Genomic DNA, 26389 nt, shown 5'->3' with positions numbered 1-26389 from the left:
TTTTGGTCTACAGTTCACATCTGAGAACTGCTCAACTTTTATTAGCTTTAAAACTTTCTTACATGTCATTCTTTTCGATATGAAATTCAATTTTATCCTGCTCAAGACGAAATAGTGATCACTTCCAATTTCAAATCCTCTACACTCTGGTGTCCTGCTCCAGATAGAAAACATCACTATCAACAATAACGTACTCGATGAGACTTTTCTTATCTCTTGCCTCTTCTCTCCATGTGAATTTGTGCACATTTTTATGTTGGAACATGGTGTTAGTAATAACCAGTCCATGTCCTGAGCAGAAATCCAACAGGTATTTGCCATTATTATTAGCTTTGCTCTTTTCTCTAAATTTTCCCCAAAATATTTTTGTATGTCTGACAATCGTTTCCTACTCTGCTATTCAGATTTCCAACAAGGACCAACTTTTCCTTTTTCATTGTATCAGTTACTTTTTCTAAAGCATCAAAAAATTCCTCCACTTCTACCTTAGTAGAACCTTCTGTGGGACCATAGGCACAAATAAGTCTCATTGTACAGTTCCCCATTTTCATATTTGCCCACATCACTCTACTTGAGACTGCCTGCCATTCAAGAAGATTAGCCTTGTATTTTGTGTTGAATACTATGGCTATTCCTTCTTTTCCTTGATTGTCATTTCATGAATATAACATTTTGTATTTATTGCTCAGAAAGATCTCACCAGTTTTTGTCTTTTTTGTTTCAGTCACTCCTATTATATCGATCTGGTACTTATCTAATTCCTTAGCTAGCTCCATTTCTTATCCATTCAGGCTTCTTATGTTGATAGTACTGATCTTTAACTCTGGTGATGTTGAGTTGGGGGTATGTTTTCAGATTTGTTCCAGTAACTGACTTTTCGCTGTTCGCCCTGGTTCCCTGGCGAAAACAATGGGGGCATTGTTTAACTGGGCGATGCCCCAGCCGGCATGAAATTTTGTCATGTTGTACCATCATTTTTTATTTTGATTTAACCAATAAGAATACAATTTGTTGGCTAAATCCTAAATTGCCAGCCCATCCTCTTTCTTTCAGTATCCAGTTAGATAACCAACAGGGTGCACCACGAGAAGGTGAGGATTGGACCTTAAGTCAGAAGCCCTGGTCTGTTCTTTGTATTCCTTTAAAGGCTATGTGCAGGTCTCCTCTCATTTATACAGCTTTGACCCTTAAGCACCCCAATTGACTTGCTACATAACGAAATATCTAAGAAATGCAAAGACACCGTAGTAAATACAATATGAAAGGCTTTTCATGGAATCAGCTTCATCCCTAAGAAACAATCCAAAACTCAACAAATTTGGCTGCATGAGACTGCCTCAAATTTGGGAAACCTACATCAGACCTTCAGCCCAATCGCCCAAGAATACCAACATTGCCTGCTAGGGGGAACCATCAGAACTTTAGGAGAAATAATAGCTTCCTGCTTCTTCCTCACTTACTGTTTGTTGTCCTGCGTGCACGTCTTGTTCTTAAGTTCCTTGAAAATGGCAACGTGATGTTGCCGAAATATTGAAGTATATTAAAATTTATTTTAATGTATATCCTAGTTTACATTGTAATTTCCTTAAATTATTTAGTAAAAGTGCATAATCAACGTCTAAGCCTTTCCACGAGTAAAGCAAAGACACATTAGTACCAAATCCCAGTAAGAAACATCTTCCAAGGCTAATAATATATGATATTCCCAGTGAAATAGATACGAACAATGCAATAGATTCAATCTGCATGCAGAACGAAGAACTCTTCATTGGCAACAGAAAGATGACACAGAAATTTATCATGCCAAATAAAAAAACAAACAAAAGAAACTCGATTATAGAAGTCGATCCAACGGTGAGGTACCAAACTACTGAAAACCGGTGTTAAAATCCTATGGAGAATTAGCCATTGCGCAGACTACAAAAGCGTTCTGAGATGCTTTAACTGCAATAAATTTCACCATCATACACAAAACTGCAGGATAAAACCCACCTGTCCATTCTACTCTAAAAAACATAAGTTCAGCAAGTGCCCACGAAATAAGTCAGAGATGAATTGCATAAATTGCCAAAATCACAACAAGCATGACAAAAAACGACTGCAAACACATGGCATTAAGCAAAGACTGCCCGACATAACTACTACTCAAAATTCAAAACATAGATTATGGAAAGCAATAATAAAGCTTTTAGAAACAGCACTACTTCCTTGGCGTGTCTTCAAATAAATCTACAGTGCTCTATCAAGGCTGTCAATAACTTAACAGAACTCATAAACTGAAAATATATAGGACTGGCATTAATACAAGAACCCTACAACATCAACAACAAAATATACGGCTTTCCAAGTAATTTTAAAATATTTTCCAAAGGATCTGAAAGAAAGAGAACCGCAATACTCGTGGTCAACTAGTATTGAAGTCAATGCAGTATTAATTTCTCAGCACAGCAACGAGGACTCAGTACTTATTGAAATTACATACAGAGGAATTAAAACTTTTGCTGCAAATATGTATGTAAACTATCACACTGACATGAAATATGACTTAGAAAAAATGGGCAACATCGTGGATTTTACCATCAACCATGGCCTAATTATGGGAATAGATAGAAATGCTCATTCGGTTTTATGGTTTAACGAGAGCACAAACAATAGAGGTAAAAATTTGGAAGAGTTCATCGCATCAAACTCCCTACACATACTAAACAACGATGGTAACACTCCATCATTTGAAAATACCAGAGGAAGCAGCTTCATTGATCTGACACTGGGAAACAACGCTATTTTACCCCGGTTTCTGAATGGAAATGCGAAGAAGAGGAAAGCTTTTCTGATCATCGCATATTAAGTTTTAATATCGGTAGCAAAAATACAAATGGAGTAAACAACACAAACCATCGCATTAACATCAAGTACTTCACCAATAAAACCAATCTAGAGATATTTGCTTAAGTATTAAAAACCGAATTTTCATGCCTAATTTCATAACATCACTTTAATGGGATCAGCAAACAACAGCTCAGCTTAGACAAGAACCTAGCCATCTGGACATCAGAACAAGCGGATATAGACTTCCTTGTTTATGTGCTTTCATCAGGTCTGAAAAAATCCAGCGACCAAACACTCAGAACAACCAAGAAGCTAAACATCGAAGGAAGAAAATCAGCACCTTGGTGGAACTGGGAATTAACAGTCCTAAGAAAACGTGTTAACGCACTCAGACAACTATATCAAAGAACATACAATAACCAAGATTTAAGAGAGAGCAGAAGACAGAACTACTATAAAGCCAAATACAGCTATCAATCCAAAATTACAAATGTGAAAACAGAATCATGGAAAAAATTCTGTACCGTTTCAACCGTGTCGAATCGTTGGAATTGCATATATAAATTAGCAGCAAGCAAGAATAAGTCGACACCTATTTAATCAACCATTAAGAAAACAGACGGTACCTACACTAAAAATTTAGCAGAAACTGCAGCTGTTATGATCAACAAATTTATTCCTGATGATGATGAATCAACAGACGAAGAAATCCACAAAACCTACAGACATAGATACTCTTAACAAAGACTTATTTACAATTAAAGAAATTGAGGCAGTATTAAGATCAATGGATCCAAGTAAAACTCCTGGAGAGAACGGAATAACCAGCGATATACTACTAAGAGCGTCTGTTGAATTCTCCGAATTCATAACAGTTTACAATGAATGCCTAAAAAGAAGACGATTTCCTTTAAAATGGAAATGTTCTAAAATTATACCCATAATAAAACCAGGAAAAGAAACATCCAATGAAATTAACAAATACAAACCAATCAACAAAAAATTATTTTACAGACAGAGGAGCAACCATGCTATTAAAACCACAGCTGTAACGAAAGAAGTCAAACGACGCTGCCCTCAAGGCTCCTGCTGTGGACCAAGCTTCTGGAATATTCAGTACAACTCGCTATTAAGACTTCCTTTGACTACTGAAACAAAAGTCATAGCTTACGCCGATGATGCGATGATAATGATTCGGGGACGTGACGGGTTACAACTAGAAGTAACGGGCAACGAAGAACTCTTTAAAATTGCAGAGTGGGCATGCGAGAAGAAAGTTACATTCAATAGTAGCAAGTCTAAAGTGCTTCATATCTCACGTAAAAAATCAAAACAACCTGTTACAGTCTTCCTAAAAGGAGAAGTTCTCGAGGTAGCCAGTGAGCTAAAATACCTAGGGGTAATAATAGTTGAAAGATTTACCTTCAACAAGCACATCTCATATGTTGCTGAAAAAAAGCTTACAAATTGTAAACCTTCTAGCAAAGTTGGCAGGGATTAAGTGGGGATTAGGCCAATGAGCCCTGAAAACAATATATACCAGAGCTATACTACCATTAATATCTTATGCTGCACCTGCCTGGAAACATTCACTAAAATCAAAGAAAAATAGACAAAAGCTAAATAGAGTTCAATGCCTTATAACCATATGTATAATTAAAGGATACAGGACGATATCTTTCGAGGCAGCTTGCGTTATTGCAGCTTTTACACCAATCTGCCTGAAAATACAAGAATTATCTCTAATATACAAAGTCACTACTGGAAGATATAACAAATTCTAACATAGATCCAAATTGCTACGAACATCTGCTTCACTACAGTAAGTGGCCTCGCCCAGCAAAGAAAACAAATATTAAGGAGAAGGAAAGCTCTGAAAGTGATGAATTTCATATATATACACTGACGGAAGCAAAACTGGAGGGAATGTCGGCTGTTCTTTCGTTGCATATAACAGGCAGTGCATTATACAAGAATGCTGTTCTAGACTGCATCCCCTCTCTCTGTTCCAAAAACCAAGCAGAACAACTTGCTATAGTTCATTCACTTATATATATCTCTAGGAATTAGAAGTCAACACCTCTCATCAAAAGACAGCAACAATTTACAGTGACAGTAGAAGCACTATAGATGGCATAAAAAGTCAGAACAGACAAGAAAGCTGGTTTGGAATCTCACTCTATCGGGATGGGAAATCAAGTTCTGCTGGGTGAACACATACCAGGGTTGCAGGAAACGAGAGAGCAGATCAGTTGGCTAAAGAAACGGCTAGAAACGAGTTACCAAAAGTACTCGAAATCTGCTATAAAAACACTTGCAGAAGAAAGAAGGCTAGACTTGTAGGAAGAAGAATGGAAAGCATCAGTAAACGGTGTGCATCAACAAAAGAATTCTTTCCTAGCATCAGAAGCAGACTCCAGCTGAAAAAACACACCATTTCTTCAAGTTTAACCTACTACTAATGGGACATGGAAAACTAAGACACTACTTACACAGATTCCGTATCCTGGAATCACCATCATGTATTTTGTAGTTCACAACTCCAACAGACTGTTGACCATATACTTTATGACTGCCAGCTACTGGACTCCATACGGATGCCCCTAATGCAACACATCATTACTTCTGGAAACAAGTGGCCAGTGTCAAAACAGAGACTAATTGAACAGTATTATTCGGAACTAATTAAATTTGCCAATAAGATTAACTACCAGTCATTGTAAAGTAACATAAATTACTGGTACTGTATGAATTATATAGTTTAAATATATGTATATATAAAAATATAAATATGGATACAAAAGTCGGAATATTTACATATAGATGTAAAAATATAAATGTAAATATGAATATTAATACAAAATTGGAAATGTAAATGTTAATCAGTACTTGGAAGCTACATGTAATATATGCATTGTATGCAATGGAGCATGTGGGAATAAATTACCTTCTGGTAGGGTTATTACTGGGAAGAAAATGCAAAACACACATACACTGATTTCTTTTTTTTTGTGAGCCAAATGAGTGAATAAGATTACAAAACTTGACACCATGTAGTAACAGATTTATTGAGAACATCACAAAATGTTGCTATTCTGTAGGTGCTGATACTACTGCGGTGCTGTGGTAGTAGAGTAGTAACCTTTGTTTTTAGGTAATAATTATGTATGAGACCAAACTGCACTTCTTATCCATGTATGACATGGATAAGAAGTGCAGTTTGGTCTCACTATTTCATCCACCTTGGCCAGTAGGGAGGTTAATCCTTTATCCAAGTGTGTAAGCAAACAAAGTTTGCATGTGAAGTCACTTCACTATTTGGCTATTTGTATATAGAGGCTAATGACTTCACATCACTTGCCTTAATATCCCATAATGCAAAGCACATATCCTTACAGACATATACAATACTGTGCATTATGGGAAGGGTCACTATCCAGACCAGTTTTGACCTTTAAGGTCTCATTACTGGGAGCCAGACCCGGAAGTGATACCAAGGTTGGAAGAAGTCGTATTTCCATATACCAATAATCAAAAGGTGTCACACCGTATTACTAAATACTCTGGATTAAAGATAGATGTTGAAAGTTTTTTTACTGTCTGAGACAGTGGCTGATGATCCCTCTCTAAGAGAGGGATCATCATTCAATGAACTACTTTCTTTTGAACAGCACCTAGAATTTTTAGAGGCCTTAGGTGTGCACTTCAAATGTGAGAGCAGTATTCCATTGGCCAGATTTTAAGATTCATACAGAGTAAGTAATTATTATTATTATTATTATTATTATGGGTATCTCCATGGAGTCAGTAGACTCATCGCAGGAGACCCAAACTAGCAAAACAATATCTGTCTTATCTCTTCTTGAATTCATTTACAGATGAAGAGCTCACAACTAAGTCAGGCAATGAATTCCACTCATTCACCACCCTCCAGGCAAAAAAACCTTGTTCTGACACCTTTATTAACCACACTCTTCTTTAATTTCCAGAGATGACCTCTTGTTCTTCCATCACTATCACACAGCTGAAACATTTCTCCTGCATCAATCCTATAAAAATCTTTCAGTAATTTGAATGTTTCTATCATATCCCCTCTTCTTCGCCTATCAACCAATCTCTACAATCCACAAGCTCTCAGTCTATCAATGTAGGGAGCATTTTTTATATATCACTCACCAACTTGGTCACTCTTCTCTGAACCCTCTCCACAGCCTCCTCATCTCCAAGGAATCCAGGTGACCAGACCTGAGCACAGTAATCCAAATGTGGAAGTATCAATGCTTTATAAAGGGGAATAATAACCTCTTTATCTCTGGATGTCAGTGTGTTCCTCAACAACCAAGTAATCCTATGTGCAATCTTGGACACCTTAGCAATGTGTCCTCTGAACTTCATCTCCCTATCTACCAATACCCCTAAGTCCCTAGCCTCATCAATTTCTTGGAGTACCTTTCCATCAATGTAGTACACAGCTGGTAATCTTTTAATCCCCAAATTCATGACTTTACGCTTTTCCACATTGAACTGACATCCATTATCTTTTGCCCATTTTATCAGCTTATTTAAATCCTCCTGCAAACTTTCAACATCAGGTTGATTTTTTATTGCACTACACAACTTTGCATCATCAGCAAACAACTGAACATCTCCCTTTAAGCCATTTCCTATATCATTTATATACAAATTAAACAACATTGGCCCAAGCACAGAGCCCTGAGGCACACCACTGGTCACCTGCCTCATTCTGGACTCGGCTCCTCCATACACCATCTTATGGTATCTCTCCCAGCCATTCTCCTATCCATATCACCAATTTAATATCCTTCCCATCTGCTCCAGTTTGCGTAATTAGACAGAAGAGAAGTCATTCATGAATTAAAAAGTTTTTTTGGAAGCAGAGGATGCTATAAAGTGATGTTATTATGCCAGGAATGCCAACGGGTAAGAGTCAACAAGTAAGAAGTGAGATCTGATATCTTGAGCTTAACTTCATCTAACTCTATATTATCCAACTTTTCAACTAAACGTGAGTTAGCTGGTCTCATACAGAGCCAGGAGTATTTTCACCTGGAAACTTGGGTTTTTCGTCCCCAAAATAGGCCAACTGGCCCCCATGAACATGCATGGATTTTCAGTCATGAATTATTATGACAATAGGTGGAAGAGATGAGGGGGGGGATCCTCACCGCATGTCGTAACACTCATAGTTAACCATGAGTCACATCATGGCTAACTACGAGGAGATAGCACATGAATAGGATGGGATACAAATCCACCCAACTATGGAATATTTTGGATGGTGCACCAAAATACTCTCTAAGATTGCTCAGTTCTATCCAAAAGAGGGCAATCTGGTTTATTAATGACTCTCTCTCATAGATCTTCAGTTTTTGCCTTATGCCGCTTCTACAGATACTTTCATGAGCATGTCTGTGCTGAATTAGCCACTATTATTCCTCCATTCTCCTCCAAAATTATTAAAACAACAGCAACTGCTAGCCAACATGTGATTTTCTATAGCCTATCTTGAAACTCACCAAACCAATTACTGCCTCCTCTTTCATTCCATCTACTTCTTTTTTTGGTGAAAATCTCATGTGTGAAGAGAATCTCTGTGCCTGTTGTTCATTCATGTATCATCAGAGAGGTACCTTTTGATTTTATCACTCTGCCTCATGTTGTTGGGTTAGCAAGTGTCCAGTAGAACCAAAATAGGCTTTCGCCCCATCAGTTAGTACAGTGACATTATTCTCTGCAAAACATTCATCTCTTATGACATCACTTTTTGTATTCTCACAGGTTTCAAAGGTACCTCTCTGATGATACATGAATGAACAACAGGCACAGAGACATAAAGCAAAAACTGAAGATCTATGAGAGAGAGTCATTAATAAACCAGATTGCCCTCTTTTGGATAGAATTGAGCAATCTTAGAGAGTATTTTGGTGCACCATCCAAAATATTCCATAGTTGTTGCATCCTAATAATCCAGCATGGTCGATCTGTTCTTTTGGAAGAATGGCGTTATAATGGTTAATAGTCTGATACACAAACATCCTACTGATCCTGAGGTTTTTAGCATGTTGAAAAAAAGAAACGTGGCCACATTCCAACCTTATGAAGTGCTATTACAGCTACATAGTTTTCACAATCTTCTCACTGCATGTTAACCCGTGCAGCCAAACAACTCTCTCTCTATTCATGGTTAAGAATTTATGGAGATACAACACACGTTACATGTTAAAATAATTACCTTACTTAATATTAGGAAAGTAACATTTGACGTTTCTACCTCTGTGTTGAGGTCATCATCAGAAAAATACATATCAGAAACATGTTACTGCACTTTACAAAGGTAAAATAAATCTAAGCTGCTTATTAATCTTTTATCTAGCCTGACCTCTAGTAGGAAAAGAAAAAAATAATAATAATATTAAAAAAAATAAAATAAAATAAAGTTTAAAAAAAAAGTAAATATAAAAATAAATTAAAAACAGAACTACATTAAACATTTTTAAAGTCCTCTTGTATTGAGATTTCCTCCTGGGCTTTTTCTGGTTGCTATAAGGGTTTCAGATGGGTCTTCCACATTCTTGGAATGATTAGCCCGTCATTTTTGTTCAGGTTTGGATTGTGTTTTAGCATTTCACAGGCTTTTTTACATTTTCTCTCAAACCAGGTTTTGGTGTGGTATAGGGACTTGGTGCCTTTCTAGTCAATTCTATGGTATGTTTGGACTAATAGCCTGCTTTTTCATAATGGAGGTATCTAACCTGTCGTTTGTGTTTGTCTTTTCTGATTAGGATAGTGCGTCCTGTTTCCCCTATGTAGGGTAGGTTACATGTACATTGGATTTTGTAAACCCTTGGGTGAGCCAGGTGTGGAAGAGGATATTTGAAAGAACTGACTAAATTTCTTAATTTTGTCAGGGGTTTGAAGGTAGTCTTGATGTTGTATTTATGTAGTGTTCTATTTTTTCTGAAATGCCTCTAACATAGGGTATGGCTATGGCATTCTTATAATCTTTTTTGTTTCTAATGGTATTTTTATAGATGATCTTGTGAACTGTTTTCTTTATTATAGCCATTTTTTACAAATACATGGTTAATGATTTTGAATTCTTGGTTTAAAGCTTGTTAATTCCAGCAAATAGTTAGTGCTCTGTGTTTGAGGGTGCTTATGACACCTAATTTTTGTGTTGGAGTGGTATGAATTTTTGTGTATGTGTGTGTGTGTGTAGGTTTTTGGTAGACCAAGAAGGAGAGACAGCCTGAGGGAAGATGTGTGTCTAGAAAAGGAAGAGAGTTCTTGTTTTCGATTTCAGTGGTGAATTGGATACATTTGTTTTGTTTGTTCAGGTGGCTAAGGAATGTATTTAATGTTTCACGGAAATGGGACCAAATGGTGAAGGTATCATCGACATTATAGTGTATTCAGGAATGAAAGGGAGAATAAAATGGGGGGAGAGGAGTATTGTTGATGATAGCTGATGAGCTGCAGCGAAGGAGAATAGAAGTTGAATTGTAGGATAGAGAAAAGAGCACATTTGAGGCCATTTCGTGTGAGATCGTGGCTAGCAGAACTAAATATACAATTGGGTGCTGCTATAGACCAGGTGATGGAAAAAGATGGTGGTGACAGTATGCACAAGCAAATAGAAGAAATGAGTGGAAGAAGGGTGGTTATTATGGGAGATTTCAACTATGGTCGCATTGATTGGAGTGAGGAGAGGACACATGGGAGGAAGGAATTGAATTTTATACAGTTATTAAGAGATAACTATCTGCGACAGCATGTAATGGAAAATACTAGGGGTCAGAGAGTGCTTGACCTAGTAATTACATCTGAGGATTTGGCTGTAACAAATATGACCACATTGCCACCAATCAGTGAGAGTGATCATAGGGTCTTGACTTGGGAGGTGGCTAAAGGTGTAGAATTTTCAATTAAGACAGGGTACATGTGGAATTATCGGGCTGGAAAGTATGACAAGCTTAGGAGTTTGATTTATTCAGTGCCATGGCATGTACAACTGCAAGGACTAGAAGTTGATAGTGCATGGGAGGTAGTTAAGAAGTGCTTGCATGAAGCAATGGCTGACTGTATACCTAGAGTCCGAATAATAAATCAAGTAGGGGTTAAATGGATGAATAACACCATTAAGCTTGAGCTGCAAAAAAAGAAACAACTATGGAGGGAATTTAAGGAGAAAGGTGACCGGGAGGCTCGTGAACGGTATAAAGTGCAGGCCAGAAGGGTGACGAGTGTGGTAAGAAAAGTAAAAAAGGATTACGAAAGAACATTGGCCATGCAGGTTAAAGAGAATCCTAAATAGTTTTTTTAGATATGTAGCAAGTAAAAGGAAAAATGTGCATGGCAGAGTGATTTTAAAGAATGCCGATGGTAGGGAGGTAACTGAATCATTAGCGTTAATAAAACATCCTTGTTGATAAAAGTGTTTTTGGTGTTGTTAATACCGTGAAAAAGAAGTAATGAATGGGTAACTGAATCAGTTGAGATAGTTGAGTTACTGAGTGAGTACTTTGCAAAAAATATATCATCCAGGTGGTGACATTGCAGAAATGATTGAACCAGTAGATTATACGGGAATTGTGGTGAATGAAGTGGAGGTGAGTTGTCTATTGCATAACCTCAATGTCAATACATCTGTGGGATTGGATGGTATACCAGCTCGTGTCGTACGAGAAGTGGCTAAAGAAGTACCCTTGACCCATTTTGTTTAATTTGAGTCTTGGGTCTGGGTTAGTCCCGAGGGGGTGGAAAGAGGGGGAAAATAGTTCCACTGCATAAAGGTGGTTCCAAGACTGCTGTTGTAAATTACCGACCAATTAGCATTTCAGGAATCGTTGTCAAGGTCTTAGAGAAATTAGTCAAGAAAAGAATACGGGATTGGATAGATGAAAATGGGATATTGTATGGTGGACAACATGGTTTTGTGAAGGGTAGATCATGCCTCAGTAACTTGCTCACGCTTTATAACACAGTGACGGCTGAACTCGATAAGGGTAATGGGTTTACAGTGATTCTACTGGACCTTGCCAAGGCCTTTGACAGGATACCACATGGAACCCTAATCAGTAAACTGGATCAGACGGGGATGGATATAGGGTTGGTGAGATGGATAGGAGTGTGGTTGATGGAGAGATACCCGAGAGAGAGATGGAGAGATGGAGAGAGTGGTTTATTCAGGAGTTGAGTCTAAAAGACAGCTTGTGGCTAGTGGTGTGCCGCAGGGCTCTGTTCTTGGACCACTACTTTTCAATTTGTTCATCAATGATATAGGAAAGGATCTGAGAGGAAGTGTTCACTTGTTTGCTGATGATGCAAAGTTGGGTAGAGCAATTGTGAGTGCACAGGATGTCAAAATTTTACAGGATGATTTGGATAGTTTGGAGGACTTGGCTAGGAAAAATGGATGTCAGTTTAATGTGGCAAAGTGTAAGGTTAGGCATTTTGAGGTGAAAAGAATAGCAGCAGTATATCACATTGGTGGAACCATACTCCAGGAGATTGATGACACCAGGGATTTGGGAGTGTTGGTGGATAGGGAATTGAAGTTTAGGGGGCACATTGCAAAAGTGACTAAATCAGCTCATCAAAACACTTGGCTTCTGAAAAATACTTTAACATGCAGAGACAAACAAGTTATTGTTCCTCTGTATCAAGCCTTGATCAGACCCCATCTAGATTACTGTGCCCAGTTATGGATGCCAGGGTTTCTTCGCGATGGGGAGGAAGTGGAGAGGATCCAGAGACGAGTGACCAAGATGATAGCAGGTCTGTGGAATGAACCTTATGAGAATAGTTGGAGATTTGTGGGTTGCAAAAATTGGTCGATAGGCGGAAAAGGGGTGATATCATTGAGACATTCAAATTATGAAGGGTTACTATAAGATTAATCCAGAAGATATTTTTCAAAATAGGACTGGTGGTGGGAGGACTAGGGGGCCATGCATGGAAGCTGGGCAAGAATGTGGTTAACAAGGGTGTTAGAGCTAGGTTTTTACTTGGAGAGTGGTAAATGAGTGGAATAAGCTTCCAAAGTCTGTGGTGGGTGCTACAACTGTGAATGAGTTCAAGGCAAGGTATGGTAGATACTGTGTGAATGTCGAATAGTTGTTCTTGACATGATGTTAGGGCCTCTCTCGACGAGTCTGTCGACTCCTTAGAGTTGCCCGGAATAATAATAATAATAATATCTGAGCCAGACTTTGGGCTTTAGGTTGGCCGAATCTAGAACTCGTTGCTCAAAGTCTTCGGTATAAAAGTTAGCTATTGGGCGCGGGGTGTGGTGATCTCATGGCTGTACTTTCTTTTTGTAATTAAAAATTGTTTTGCCACATGAAATACTCTGAGCAGAGTATGTAGGCAAAGAGGACTTTGATGTCAGGTGGAAATATGTTCTGTAGGAGAATAATAGTATCGTTGATCAGTCAGAAAAAGCAGGCTTTTTCACATATTAAAGCTGACTAATAAATCTTAATCAATGAGTGTGATGTTTTTAATTTAGTTTAAAAAATATTGTGTATTTTTTTATGTAGGAGGGGGAAATGACCTTGCAACTCCTTGAGTGTAGCCGCTAATTTCTTGGCTAAGTGACAAGTAGGGTTGTCGATTCCTTCAACTATCGGACATAGTGGTGTGTTTGATTTATGTATTTTTGGCAGGCCATAAATTCTGGGAGCGTGAGCATGATGATATAATAGTTTTTTGGTCGTTTCTTCTGGCCAAGTGATTACGGATTTAATTAATTCTGTTGTTTTCTTTTTGATGTGTTTAGTGGGGTTGTAGTTCACCATTTGGTAAGTGTTGTGTTCTGATACCAAACGGTTCATTTTTTCTAGGTATGCTGTCCGATCGAGGACAACGGTACCTTTATCCGCTTTTGTGATTACAATGCATTTTATTTTTTTTTAAGTTTTTGATGACCAGTTTTTCTGTTTTGTTTAGGTTGCAACTTAGTTTGAGTTTAATATGTGTGTTGTTTCCATTCATATTTTGTCAGCTAGATTGCAGGTGAGGGATCTTAGACCTCTTTCAATATGATAAATGAAATCTAATTTGTTAACTGACCTCGGGGCAATGAGGTAGTTCAAACCTTTTTCCAGCAGAGAGAGAGTTCTCCTTGGTTGAGGTTGTAGCTCGATTTGTTAATAACTAGGCCTTGGTCTGTTGGCTGCACAAGAGTGGCTGTGGAACAGTTAAAACTATGGATAGTTTTTGAGGTCAGCGAAAGCAGGCCATTTATTTATATATATGAGAATAGGGTGGATGAAATAATAGTCCTGAAGGACATCTGCATTATCAAAAAAAATCAGACAGAATACCTTCCACCATTACATCTAGTGAACAACCTGAGAAAAAGCTGACAATCTAATTAGAGAAGAAGGCAGACTATATGATGACAATTTGCTAAGAAAATGAAATAATAGACCTTAGATGGTCATCTGCATTATCAGAAAAATCTGAAGACAGAACACCTTCAACCATTACATTTAGTGAAAGACTTGAGAGAAAACTTCCAATCCAATTACAGAGGAAATCAGACTATATGGTCACAATTTGCCAAGTCCTCATTGCCTATTAAATGTCTTGGAAATTTCAAGGAAAATCCTACAACATCATGCAGGCTTCTTCAAACCTTTTGATGGCATGTATCTAGAGGCAGATGATGTAGGTCATTAGAATCTGCTATGGATCGTGATTGATGAAATTTATATTAGTGGTTACTGATTAATTGACGCTTTTCTAGGTATCGAAGAAGTTGACTGTTGATAACCTTCTTGTTGTAGTGCAGGAAGTACATTCACAATGTGAATGTACTTAATAAATGGCCTGCTTTCACTGACCTCAAAAACTATTCATAGTTTTACTGTTCCATTAGAGTCTACTCTGGATGTGAATGGCTGTGGAGAGGATGTTCCACTAGAGACAAATCTTAGATAAGATGGTGTTTAGAATTACTAAGAGGAGCAGTCATCTCCACAGTCAACCTGAAAGGAGTGGAGTGAAGAGGATTGTCAGGGATTCTAGTTTGGAGAGGATTTGTTTTAAATCATTACATACAGCAGACGTCTGCTCGGTTAGCATAGTGACCATGCGCTTCACAACCATATGTCTGGGGAAGGAGGTGTCCTAGGTTCGATTCCCGTCAAAATTCAAGGAGAGAGAGAGTTTTTTGAGTAGCTCAAGGATCTTCCTCAGCCATAGCCAAGTTAGCCAGTCTTGGCATGGACAGAAGGGTTTTTCCCAAGTTTATCATAGGGTTTTCCCTCCTGCAAAGCAGGCAAACCAACCCCATGAACACGCTTCTACAGACATGGGATACTACCGGGAATAAGGAGCAACCAATCTATTCCACAGGATTATCGGTTACGGTAGCTTATGCGGTAAAATGTGTAGGCCTCCGCAAAAGCATAACATATGATGACAGCAGATACCTCTTCTTCTTTTCCAGTTTGGTCAGCGGAATTGGAAAAAGGGATTAACATAAATAAAGGCACTTAGGCACGGGAAGGTTTGGGAACATTGCAACTAAAAAGTAGCATGGGTAGAAGTGGTTATAGACCTAAAAGTGAATTGTAGTGTTTATTTACAAATGCCAGAAGCATCAGAAATATGAGAGATGAAGTGGTTTTACTGATTGAGTTTATTTGTCCAAAAATTGTTGGAATAAACGAAACTTGGTTGGAAAAGGATGATATCCTGACAGGAATAGAAGGGTATGATTATAATTATTATTCAGGCCTCCATGGAGTCAAAAGACTCATCGTGGGAGGTCCTTCCCATGAAACACAAAGTCTATCAAGACTCATGGAGGGGGAGGTCCCTCCTAAGAAACACAGTCTATCATACCACTCCTTAAACTCATTGACCGTTCTCGCTCTGACCACTCCATCAGGCAATGCATTCCATGGTTCAACCACCCTCCATGCGAAGAAAACACTCCTCACCCTCTTTCTCACAGTTTCCTTTCATAACTTCAATGGATGGCCCTTTGTCATGACTCCTTCCTGCTGTTCAACCAAGCGAAAGAACTCCCCAGTGTCAACCTTGTAACCATCTCTCAACAGTTTAAAAGTCTCAGTCATATCACCTCTCCTTCTATCCACCAAACTCTGCAGTCCACACTCCCTCAGCCGATCCTCATAACTAACATTGAACAGTCCTGAAACCATCTTTGTTATCTGCCTTTGTACCCTTTCCACAGTTAATTTATACGCTTCAAATCCTAGAGACTAAATCTGAGAACATAATCACCCTTCACTTGTTAACTAACCAAAGTTGCTTATACATTTCTTCATCACCACTCTCCACATTTCCTGGGCTATAGCAGCATCCAATTATATCTCTTCCTGTCAACCTCCATATCACACCATACTGTGGTCTGATCAGAGACTTATACAATGGAACAATAACCTTTTTATCTCTGCAGGTCAGTGTCCTTCTCATTATTGTAGCAATCCTCTGTGTTACCTTCACCACCTTTGCAATATGTCCCCTAAATTTCAGTTTCTATCAATCATCAACCCCAGATCTCTTGTCTCCCCTACTTCCGCCAGTATAACTCCTTCCATAAGCGTATGCAGCATCTCATCGATGTTTCCCAAACCTCGAGACCTTACATTTTGCCTCATTAAACCAATATCCCCATTCGTTTGCCCATCTATCTAACTTATTCAAATCCTCTTGCAAGGCTACCACATCTGCATTATTACTAATAATCCTTCCTAGCTTTGCATCATCTGCAAACAACTGAATATTCCCTTGCAACTCACTGGCAATGTCATTGATATAAAGGTTAAACAATATAGGTCCCAGTACTGAGCCCTGTGGGACCCCACCATACACAACTCTCTGATACCTATCGGACAGCCAATCCTGAATCCAGCTGATCAATCTGACATCCAGACCCATGTGGTGCAATTTAAATATTAGCTTATCATGTGGCACCCTGTCAAATACCTTCGCTAAGTCTAAGAAAATGGCAGTATATACCTTTCCCTCATCTAATGTTCTTGTAACTTTATTATAAAAGGCTAGCATATTACTAAAATAAGAGCGCCCCTTCACAAATCCATTTTGACTCTCACAGATAACATTACCCTCATCTGCCCAATGCTGCATACGGTCCCTCACTACTTTCTTCAAGATCTCAACATCTACTGATGACACACAAACTGGCCTATAATTAGACACTTCCAGTCTGCTACCACCCTTATGCAATAGCACTATCTTACCTTCCTTCCATTCCATGGGCGCCTTTCCCGCAGCCAGACTTTCACTGAAAAGCCAGGTCAAAGGCACTGTCAGTTCCCTAGCACATTCTCTCAAAACTCATGGTGAAATACCATTCCGTCCCATAGCTTTACTGACATCCAGAGTACTCAGTATTTGAAACACACTCTCCTCCTGTACCTCTAAACCTTGAATCTGCCCTATCCCTCTAGTATTAAAACTGACTCCTCCAGGATGAAATACTCGAATAAAGTGTTCATTGAACAATTCCTCTGCATCAGTCACTCTATTCCCATTTTTATCCCGCAATGTCATTCTTCCACAGTCATTTCTCCTCCTCCTGGCCACATAGCTAAAAATATTCCCTAGGATTTTCTTTGGGTCTTAGGGCTAATCTCCTCTCATATTCCAGTTTTGTCTTCCTTACCATACTAGTCTCTCTTCTGGATATAGAAAATAAATATCAGGAAGGTTGGCGAAATGTTCTAGAGGTTATTGAAAAAACTTAGATATAGAAGAAAGAGTGCTATCAAAGGAATCAAAGATGATTCCTTTGATTATTACCTCAATACTTCAGGCAATAAAAGCTTTAAAAAGCATGAAATTGGAAAGACAGCTGAAGTAGATGCTATTCAACTAGAAATGCTCAAATATGTTCTAAGTTCTCATATTTGTGTTTCAGGCCAAATAAAGGTTGTCAATGTCATATTTTCACTTTATGACAAATCATTGACAAATGATGGGAATATAATAAAGATCTGTATTTAAGTTTTGTTGTTTTTGCATTTAAGTTTTTTAAATTTATATGGAAAACACATGACAAGGGGCTCATAGTAAAGCTTTTTAAGATGCTACAATTATGAAACATTATACAGACTTTTTTATATATTGAAACCTGTAGGGTATCTATAACTATAAAATAATATGTATACCACAGTAAATGACTTTTTATTATGTAAATATTTTGTCTTATGTATCATAAGACATCATCAGTAAAACTAACAAACAACAATAGGAATCTAATTCAAAACACAGTAGTGTGCATGCTTAAATTGGAATCATTCTATGTATACATTCATGTGTTCATGGATTAAAAACTACTGGACTGATATTAACATTACTTAAATTAAATTAAAATATAGTAGATACCTTATTGAATACAATTGAGGATAACAATTTACCAAACTTTTGAAATAGTGAGACAGTCATTTCGATTAAGATTAGGTCTATGAAGTAAGGTTTCAACACTTTCTTTATATAAACATTCATGTTTATATGTGGATCTAAGTAGTAGCTTGGTATTTTCCATTGGATCGTGTGGTTAGCATTTTTGATTCCATATTATGCAAGGCCAGATTTGTGAGGTTTGATAAGGCAGATGTACTCTTTGATGTTCAGAGATAAGTTTATTTATAGATCATCCTGTTTGTTCATAGTAAGACAAGTTACACGAACATAGTTCTTGGTATATGCCAGGTCTTTTGGAGAAGGTAGCAAGTTGTGAATTTGGTTGATGGGTTTGTAGTTAGCAATGAGTTGATTTTTTCTCATAATTTTTGCCACACATTCAGCGATGTCTTTAGTATATGGTATAGAAGTCCTGTTGGCTTCTTGTCTGGGTTGATTTGTAGGAGAGTGGTTAATTATTTTTTGTGTTGTTATTGGATTATATCCAATAACAACCTAAAACAATTGATTTTCAATTGTTTTAGTGATTCTTCAGAAGAACAAATCGTATATCATGCTATGCATTATACATAATTTCTTGGTTTCTTTTATTTATGGTATAACGAAGTGGGAAAAAATTTAGTCCCCAGATTTGAAGGGGATAAATTAACTTTGCAAAGAGTGCACAGGCAGATAACAAAGACATCAAGACTGTACAATGTTAGTTATGAGGATAGACTAAAGAATTTTTTTATTGTAAAGTTTGGTAGATACAAGAAGGAGAGATGATATGATTAAGACATTTGAAGTGTTGAGAGGTAATAAAAAAGTGTTGACACTTTATCAGTGAAGCTTTTTTGATAGCTTCCAGAACATTTTGCAACCTTCCTGATATTTATTTATTTTCTATATTCTTATCAAAGTCTTTCCATGACTTTTGTTTAGCTACTTTTACACATAACTTAGCTCACTTGCATTTTTCTCTCTATTCTTTTAGGGCATCAGCTGACTCATTTACTAGCAACTTTTTGTATGCTTTCTTCTTTTCCAGGAACTGCTTCTTTAACTTCTTGTGTCCACCATGGTGTTCTTATTTTTCTATCCTTGCACAGAACTTGACCACATACCTCACTAACTGAATAAATCAATGTCTTCTTCAGAGTTTGCCACTGAGATTCCAAGATTTGGTTCTTGTTTTTGATTATGTCCACATGGTACTTTTCCACTTCTGCAAGTTCAGTTTCCTGTCCATTAATACTCCTTATATTGATGGTTCCTATCTTCATTTCTTATGTTGGGTTTCTTCCATGTTGAGTTGAATCTTGTTCTAAGATAAACATGAAATAAATAAAAAAAAAATCCTTGGTTTGCCCATGATACTAATGTACTACAAGTTTATTATCTTTAATGGATAGAAGTCATTAAAAAAAATGCTCCAAATAATGGACAACCTGTAGAAAAAGATCTCCAGGAAGATGCAAAATAAACTGCATAAATTAATAAACTAAAGTTATGAAAAAAAAAAACCTTAATAAAAAAACCTGGTTTGTCTGCAGAAATAAAGAACATGTTACCAATGACAGGACAATTGAGTTTAAAAAGCATTTCTAGGTTGATACTCTCAGTAATTTGTAACATATATATTCAATTTTTGTTGAGTTTTGCTATAGTGCAAGTTATTGACAGAACTGACAAAGAAATAAAATATATATATATATACATGATTATTATAATACCCTCAAAAAAAAATGAAAGAATAAAAAAGCTTGTAATTCTTATTTGATTCATAGTATTTGGTATACAATACCTGAAATTTTAATCATGAATTGTTTTTAAAGGTGTGAAGAAGCTGAAACCAAAGCCAGAATACTCAAAACTGAAAGATCACATAAAAAGAGAAAAGTCGAAGAGAATAATATTAAAAAGGTAACTAATATATTTGACATTATTTTGCTTTTTTTGTGTTATGATGAACTATAACACTTAATATGCATTACTGTTGAATGATCTCTGTTTTAGCAGCTTTTCTCATCCGTTTATTCTCATAACAGTATTCCTTCTGCTTCTGTAGCTTCTCATTTCTTACCTAAACTGGCTAGCTTTTTCTCTTCTAAGTGATTTTTATTTCAACAACTTTTTCACTTTACATTCCATAATATGTATCCCACTCATTTTGAACTAGAAAAGTATCTTTTTTCATTATTATTATATGAGTGTCACCATAGTCACAAGAGGCCCACACTAACCTTTATACACACACAATAACTATCATATCCCTCCTTAATACTAAATATTTAACAGTGGGATGTGGTAAATATAGTGGCTTATTTTAAATAACGGCTTCACATGTGTAAAATAAAACTAGTTTATTAAATACTCTTATACACTGCTTAGAAAGAAGTCAGTTGGCACTCCGATGGGTAAGGTGTATCGTGCCATGTAACAAGTCATTTTTTTAGCTGGTATAAATTGGAACAATCTGATGCTCCCAAGTCGGTGCAACTGTGTCCAAGTGAAATGGCTGTGAGAAAGGAACCAATGGAGTTTGAAAGAGGTGTTTTGATAGGATGCTATGTTACAGGCATAGCTGTTTGGCAAACTGTAAATAAATTGGAACATCTCAGGTCAACAATCAGTGATGCCATACCTAGATGGAAGTGGAGATGGGAGTCAACTCCAAGTGCTTCCCACAGTGGATGACCTACCACACTCACCGAACTTGACTATATGGTGCTACGAAGGATAATATGTAAAAAACCGGCATTCATTGGCAGACAGAGTTTCAGGCATCAACTGGAAACATTCAGAACCAAGCTCACAACATGGGTTTCTATGGAAGGAGCACAATATGCAAGCCCCCACGTTACCCGAACCAACATGCAGCATCACTTTCAGTGGTGCAAAGAACGGGTATGGTGGAAGCTTGGAAAGCTTAGTTATCGAGTGACGAATCATACTACACCTTCTACCGAGCAGATGGGTGGGTGTGGCTGATGTCCAGTGAACATCTGTTACTAGAGTGCATAACCTGAACTATGAAATTTGGAGGAACCAGTCATACAATGTACATACTTCCACATGTTTCAGTTGCAGCTATACATGTGAGAAGAAGCACTGTTAGATTTCCAGAAAAGTAGGTATAGGTAAGCAATTCAAAAAAAAAAAAATTACAGACAATTAATAGAAATCACTTCCCAAAAACTTACAGATGCGTATATAGCCTGTTTAAGGTTAACAGTGACATAGGGCTTCACATGATTCAAGAAATAGACAATCTAATTTAAACTTCTTGTGCAACATCTTTGTTTCATTCCAGCAAACTCTGTGTCTAGTATCAATGGATACTAGACACAGAGTAGACACAGTGTCTAGTTTACCCTGAACTTTTACAAAATTTGCTTCAATAATTAAATACCGTGAGCTAGCATAATCAAAAGAATTATAGATGGAGGAAAACTGTAATAAACTTTATTAATATAGAATTTTACCTAACTATCATAAGCATTTCAGTACAAGATCACAGAATCACAATTAAACAATAATAGACAATTCTAAAAAAGCATCACCTGAATAGTCAATTCAGGTGATGCTTCAAGTCAATAATTTCCTAACTTATTAAAAAATATACATATATAAAAATATACACACACGCACCAGGATCGAATATTCTGAATTTGCTAGGTGTGCAGTGTACACATCCACAGAGCAGCAATATCACCAATATTATATTTTTGCATTTATTCCCATTAAAGACTCCTCTAATTGTTTCCTTGCTTTATGTGATTCCTCAAATTAAACACAATATACTAATGCTTCATGAAGAGGACACTTTTCAATGCTTAAATATTGCATCACATTCGTGTTAATATCCTGGGTAGGTCAAAAATACATACACCTTTGAACCCTTTAAACAGACTTATAGATGGTGCAGCAGGTCAAATTCGTAGCATTGCTATGGTTTAAACCACCCAGAAGGTGAGGCAGGGTGATCAGTTATTGTGCAACGCATGCATGCAGCATAGTCTGTGGGAGTGTTTTTCCATTAAGTGTGTTGTTTGAGTTTCTTCTAATTACATTAATCGTCCTAAATATGGTACACAATGTTTAATCTCTGTTTATTGTATTTAGTGATAAACAAAGCTACTTGTTTTTCTTGCTTGTGCAGTATAGCATCTATTGAGGTTGGAAAGTTTTTTAACGATATGGAGACATTTCTATTCTAGTCTTCAGAAATAACCAATGTAAAAATTTATCTATTCCTGAATAAAAACGAATACTTCTGTGTATTATAAGAAGTGTTGATCTATAACAAAATACTAGCATGTGTGAGATTCTATTATTGATAAGACAGAAGAGCCACTGACACTAAAAAAATAAAACAAATAAATAATGAATGTAGAATTCCTGAAAGTGGGGATAATTCTGATAATGATTGGATGTTATATCCAATTATTGTGTAAAATGTATACTGAGTCTCGGTAACAAAAGAAAATTCTTATAAAACAAAGCAAAATATACATAAACCAGAGAAGTACACATAAGATGCACAGCAAATTTTGTGAGATGATTTGCTGCTCCATCAAACCACATGTATTCCTGCCACACCTAATTGAATCACCTCATCAACATTATTAGTTCATCGGATTAGCCTCTCCCTATAGTTTTTAACTGAACTATTAAATGTATATAGTGGCAGTTTATTATTGGTTAGTTATTTACTTTTTGAAAATAAATCTCTTTTTTCCCTCTCTTCGTGTTTTTTTTTTTTTTAATTATGTTATGATAAATTCACTTATTCATGTCTAGACTTGATTGGATCATTCTATTTGCTTTACCCAGCAATTTACATGACACATACATATCAGAAATGTTAATTATTAATAATTTGTTTGCCATTAATGAAAGTATTTCTACTCACACTTATTCTTTCCTTTACATTTCTCATTCTCACATGACTTATTAATGATGGTTCACATATTTACACCTTTGAGTAATTCAAATATATCACCCAAATATAGCATTCTCTTTCATTATTGTTTTCTAATATATCTTAAAACAAACACATTGTTCTCTCACTCTGCACAGATTTGGTTACAATTAATTGATCAGTTAGAGTATTATTATTATGTGACACCTCCAGGGAGTCCAAAGACTCATCGAGGGAGAGTGTGCCAACAGCATTGAACGATTGATCCCCTTCTACTAACAACGCTCAAACTTGCTTAACTTTTTGCATGACCCATTAGTAGCAGAGGCTCTACTAATCGACCAACTTTGTTTTTCTGTGAATAATTTAAGTGTTTCCTAAATGATATTCTCTAAAAAAAAAAAAAAAAAGTGTAAACTTGCAAAATGAAATTTAAGAAAATCAAAACCAATAGAAATTAACTTAAAATATTCAGAACACTATCTTCTTTTTATACTGTAAAATGAGAGAAAAAATGCCCATAATGGTGAAAATAGTTGGCATTCAGAAGTAATGAATTTTTTTAGTTAATATGTTCCCCAACCTTTGGCATACTAAATCAAAATTTGTAATGAAAATTCCAGTCCTCACTCCAGTTCTGTTCCCATTAATGAAAAGTATACAAACATTAAATAATTATGCATTTAATGTGCTGACTAGCACTTTAAATCTTGACACAAAGTCAAAAATGACTATCACCAAACTTAAATTAATGTATTACCAGTGGATTTCCTCTCAGTCAAAAACTCGTTACCTAAGTTAATTTTAATTGCCATGGTATCCATTAAACTAAATCATAGTTCATTCAAAGCTGTGCATAATTATAATCCTTTTTGTAATATATTCAATTTGCTCATTTGCATAGCAGATTCTTATGGGATGTAGTGAGAAAGAAATGAGTAAACTATTTCCAGGGATGGCCATTTCTTTCCTTCATCTCCTACTGCTGTTTGGAAGCTGCAAAAAATTATCTGGTAAAACTCCTCTCAATGGTTTATAGGCTAATCATATTGCCCTCTTCTTCTCCTGTTTATCAAGTTCTGCAGATTTATTTAAAGAACTAGCCTTGAAAAGTCCACATTTGGCTTGCACCAGCCAAGCAATATAGTAGTTCCAGCTATAAAAATGTTTTGTTGACCCTATTTTTATAATTATTTCAAATTAAATTATTAAAATATTTGTTAACAGAAGCAATTTATTAACATTATAATATACTAAATAAAATCAAAATGAAAAATCTTTCATTTTTTATTGCTTTAAAGTACATAACAAAACATAGTCTACAAAGGTCTACATGAGGTCTACAAAGACCAAGCAAGGAGGGTGACTTGGTTGGTGAGAGTAGCAAAAGAGAGGTATGAACAGCAGTTAGCTAATGAAGCCAAAAAGAATCCTAGGGAGTTCTTGCGATATGTAGCCAACAAAAGAAAGAAAGAATGATCATGGAAGGAGGACATTGATTGGAGAAAATGGTATAAAGACAGCTGTTGCAGAATGTGTGGTGGAGATACTTAATGAGCAGTTCATAAAGATCTTTCAATCTTGTGAATGTGACTTCATGGAGAGATTAAGAGCAGTTGATGATGGGGAGGAAAGACTGAATGTTAGTGAGCAAGAGGTGTTTGGGGAGTTGAGTAAGCTAGATGTAAATAAGGCTGTGGGACTTGATAATATATCACCGCGTATTCTGAAGGAATGTGCCAGGGAGTTGACACCTGCCTTGACATATTTTTTTAATATGAGTCTTGCACTTGGTCAAGTTTCTAAGGAGTGGAAGGAGAGCAAGATTGTTCCACTCCATAAAGGAGGTGATCGAACTCGAGCATCAAACCATAGGCCTATCTGTGTGTCAGGTATTGTGGTTCTAAGGAGTGGAAGGAGAACAAGATTGTTCCACTCCATAAAGGAGGTGATCGAACTTGGGCATCAAACCATAGGCCTATCTGTGTGTCAGTTATTGTGGTTAAGTTGTTGGAGAAGCTTGTGAGAGCTAGGATCCAGAGTTGAGTTGACAACAATGGTATTATCTTTGATGGACAGCATGGATTTGCTAAAGGGAGGTCATGTTTTAGTAATCTTCTTACTTATTACAATGAGGTGAATGCTTCTATGGACAGAGGAGAAGCATACACAGTAATATGTTTAGATTTTGCAAAGGCTTTTGATAGATAACCGCATGATAAGTCGATAGTCAAACTGGAGGATGGGGTTGGATATTAGATTGGTGCATTGGATTGGCTATCTGATAGGTATCAACAAGTTGTGTATGGGGGAGCGATATCCAGGAAAAAGAAAGTTACTAGTGGTGTGCCTCAGGGGTCTGTTTTAGGGCCATTGCTGTTTAACTTGTATATTAATGATATTGGTGAAGATTTGGATGGAGATATTCAGTTGTTTGCAGATGATGCAAAGTTGCGACGAACCATGAAGAGTAGAAAAGATGTTGTGGCCTTACAAGAAGACTTGAATAAATTGAGTGATTGGGCACGGAATTGGAGATGTTAGTTCAATGTTGCAAAATGTAAGGTTTTAAAATTTGGAAAACAAACATAGGATGCAGAATTTATGCTTGGTGAGAATATATTTTTGGAGGTAGAGGAAATAAGAGATCTGTGGGTGATAGTGGATCATCATCATCATCATCAAATTCCTGTCATGTACCCTCAAGGGGTGTACAGGATATGACAGTACTACATGAAAAAAATTACATCATTACTAACTTCCTATCTACAATTTTCCTCCAAATCAGTCTGTTACTTGTCAAGACTCCAACATTATCAGATCTTATATTTCTATCGTCTAAGGCACTTTGTACCGTATCAATCCACCTATATCTTGGTCTTCCTCTGGGTCGTTTTCCTGCCAACCTGGCAGAGAACACTTGTTTTGCTAATCTTTCCTCTCCCATTCTATTTAAGTGACCATACCATCTGAGATTAGCTCTGCTAACGCATTCCTGGATGCTGACAATGTCAAGTTCTTTCCTAATATCCTCATTTTTAATATGATATTGCCATTGATGCCATCTGTTCACGCCTCTAATCTTTCTCAGGACGCTCATATCTGCGGTCTCTAGTCTTTGGTCAAGTGTTTTACTTCTGATCCAGCTCTCAGATCCATAAGTTAAAATTGGTTTGAACACAGTCTTGTATACAGCTAATTTAGTGT

The 26389-nt window shown here is 36.8% G+C and overlaps 1 protein-coding gene across 1 annotated transcript in view; it reads left to right on the top strand.

Moving 5' to 3' along the window:
• Positions 1-26389, top strand: part of LOC150103256 (DNA topoisomerase I, mitochondrial-like) — a 364529-nt gene that overhangs the window by 47065 nt on the left and 291075 nt on the right. The window contains exon 3 of the mRNA XM_090398605.1: positions 20094-20181. Within this exon, the coding sequence (XP_090254731.1) occupies positions 20094-20181 (88 nt within the window). The remainder of the gene's footprint in view (positions 1-20093; positions 20182-26389) is intronic.

The sequence above is a fragment of the Typopeltis vanoorti genome, chromosome 9 (genome assembly GCF_054136105.1).
Source record: "Typopeltis vanoorti isolate ZY-2024b chromosome 9, IOZ_Tvanoo_1.0, whole genome shotgun sequence".
NCBI classification, from domain to species: domain Eukaryota; kingdom Metazoa; phylum Arthropoda; class Arachnida; order Uropygi; family Thelyphonidae; genus Typopeltis; species Typopeltis vanoorti.
Note: the sequence above shows the minus strand (reverse complement) of the source record. Positions and strands in the feature narration are given on the sequence as shown.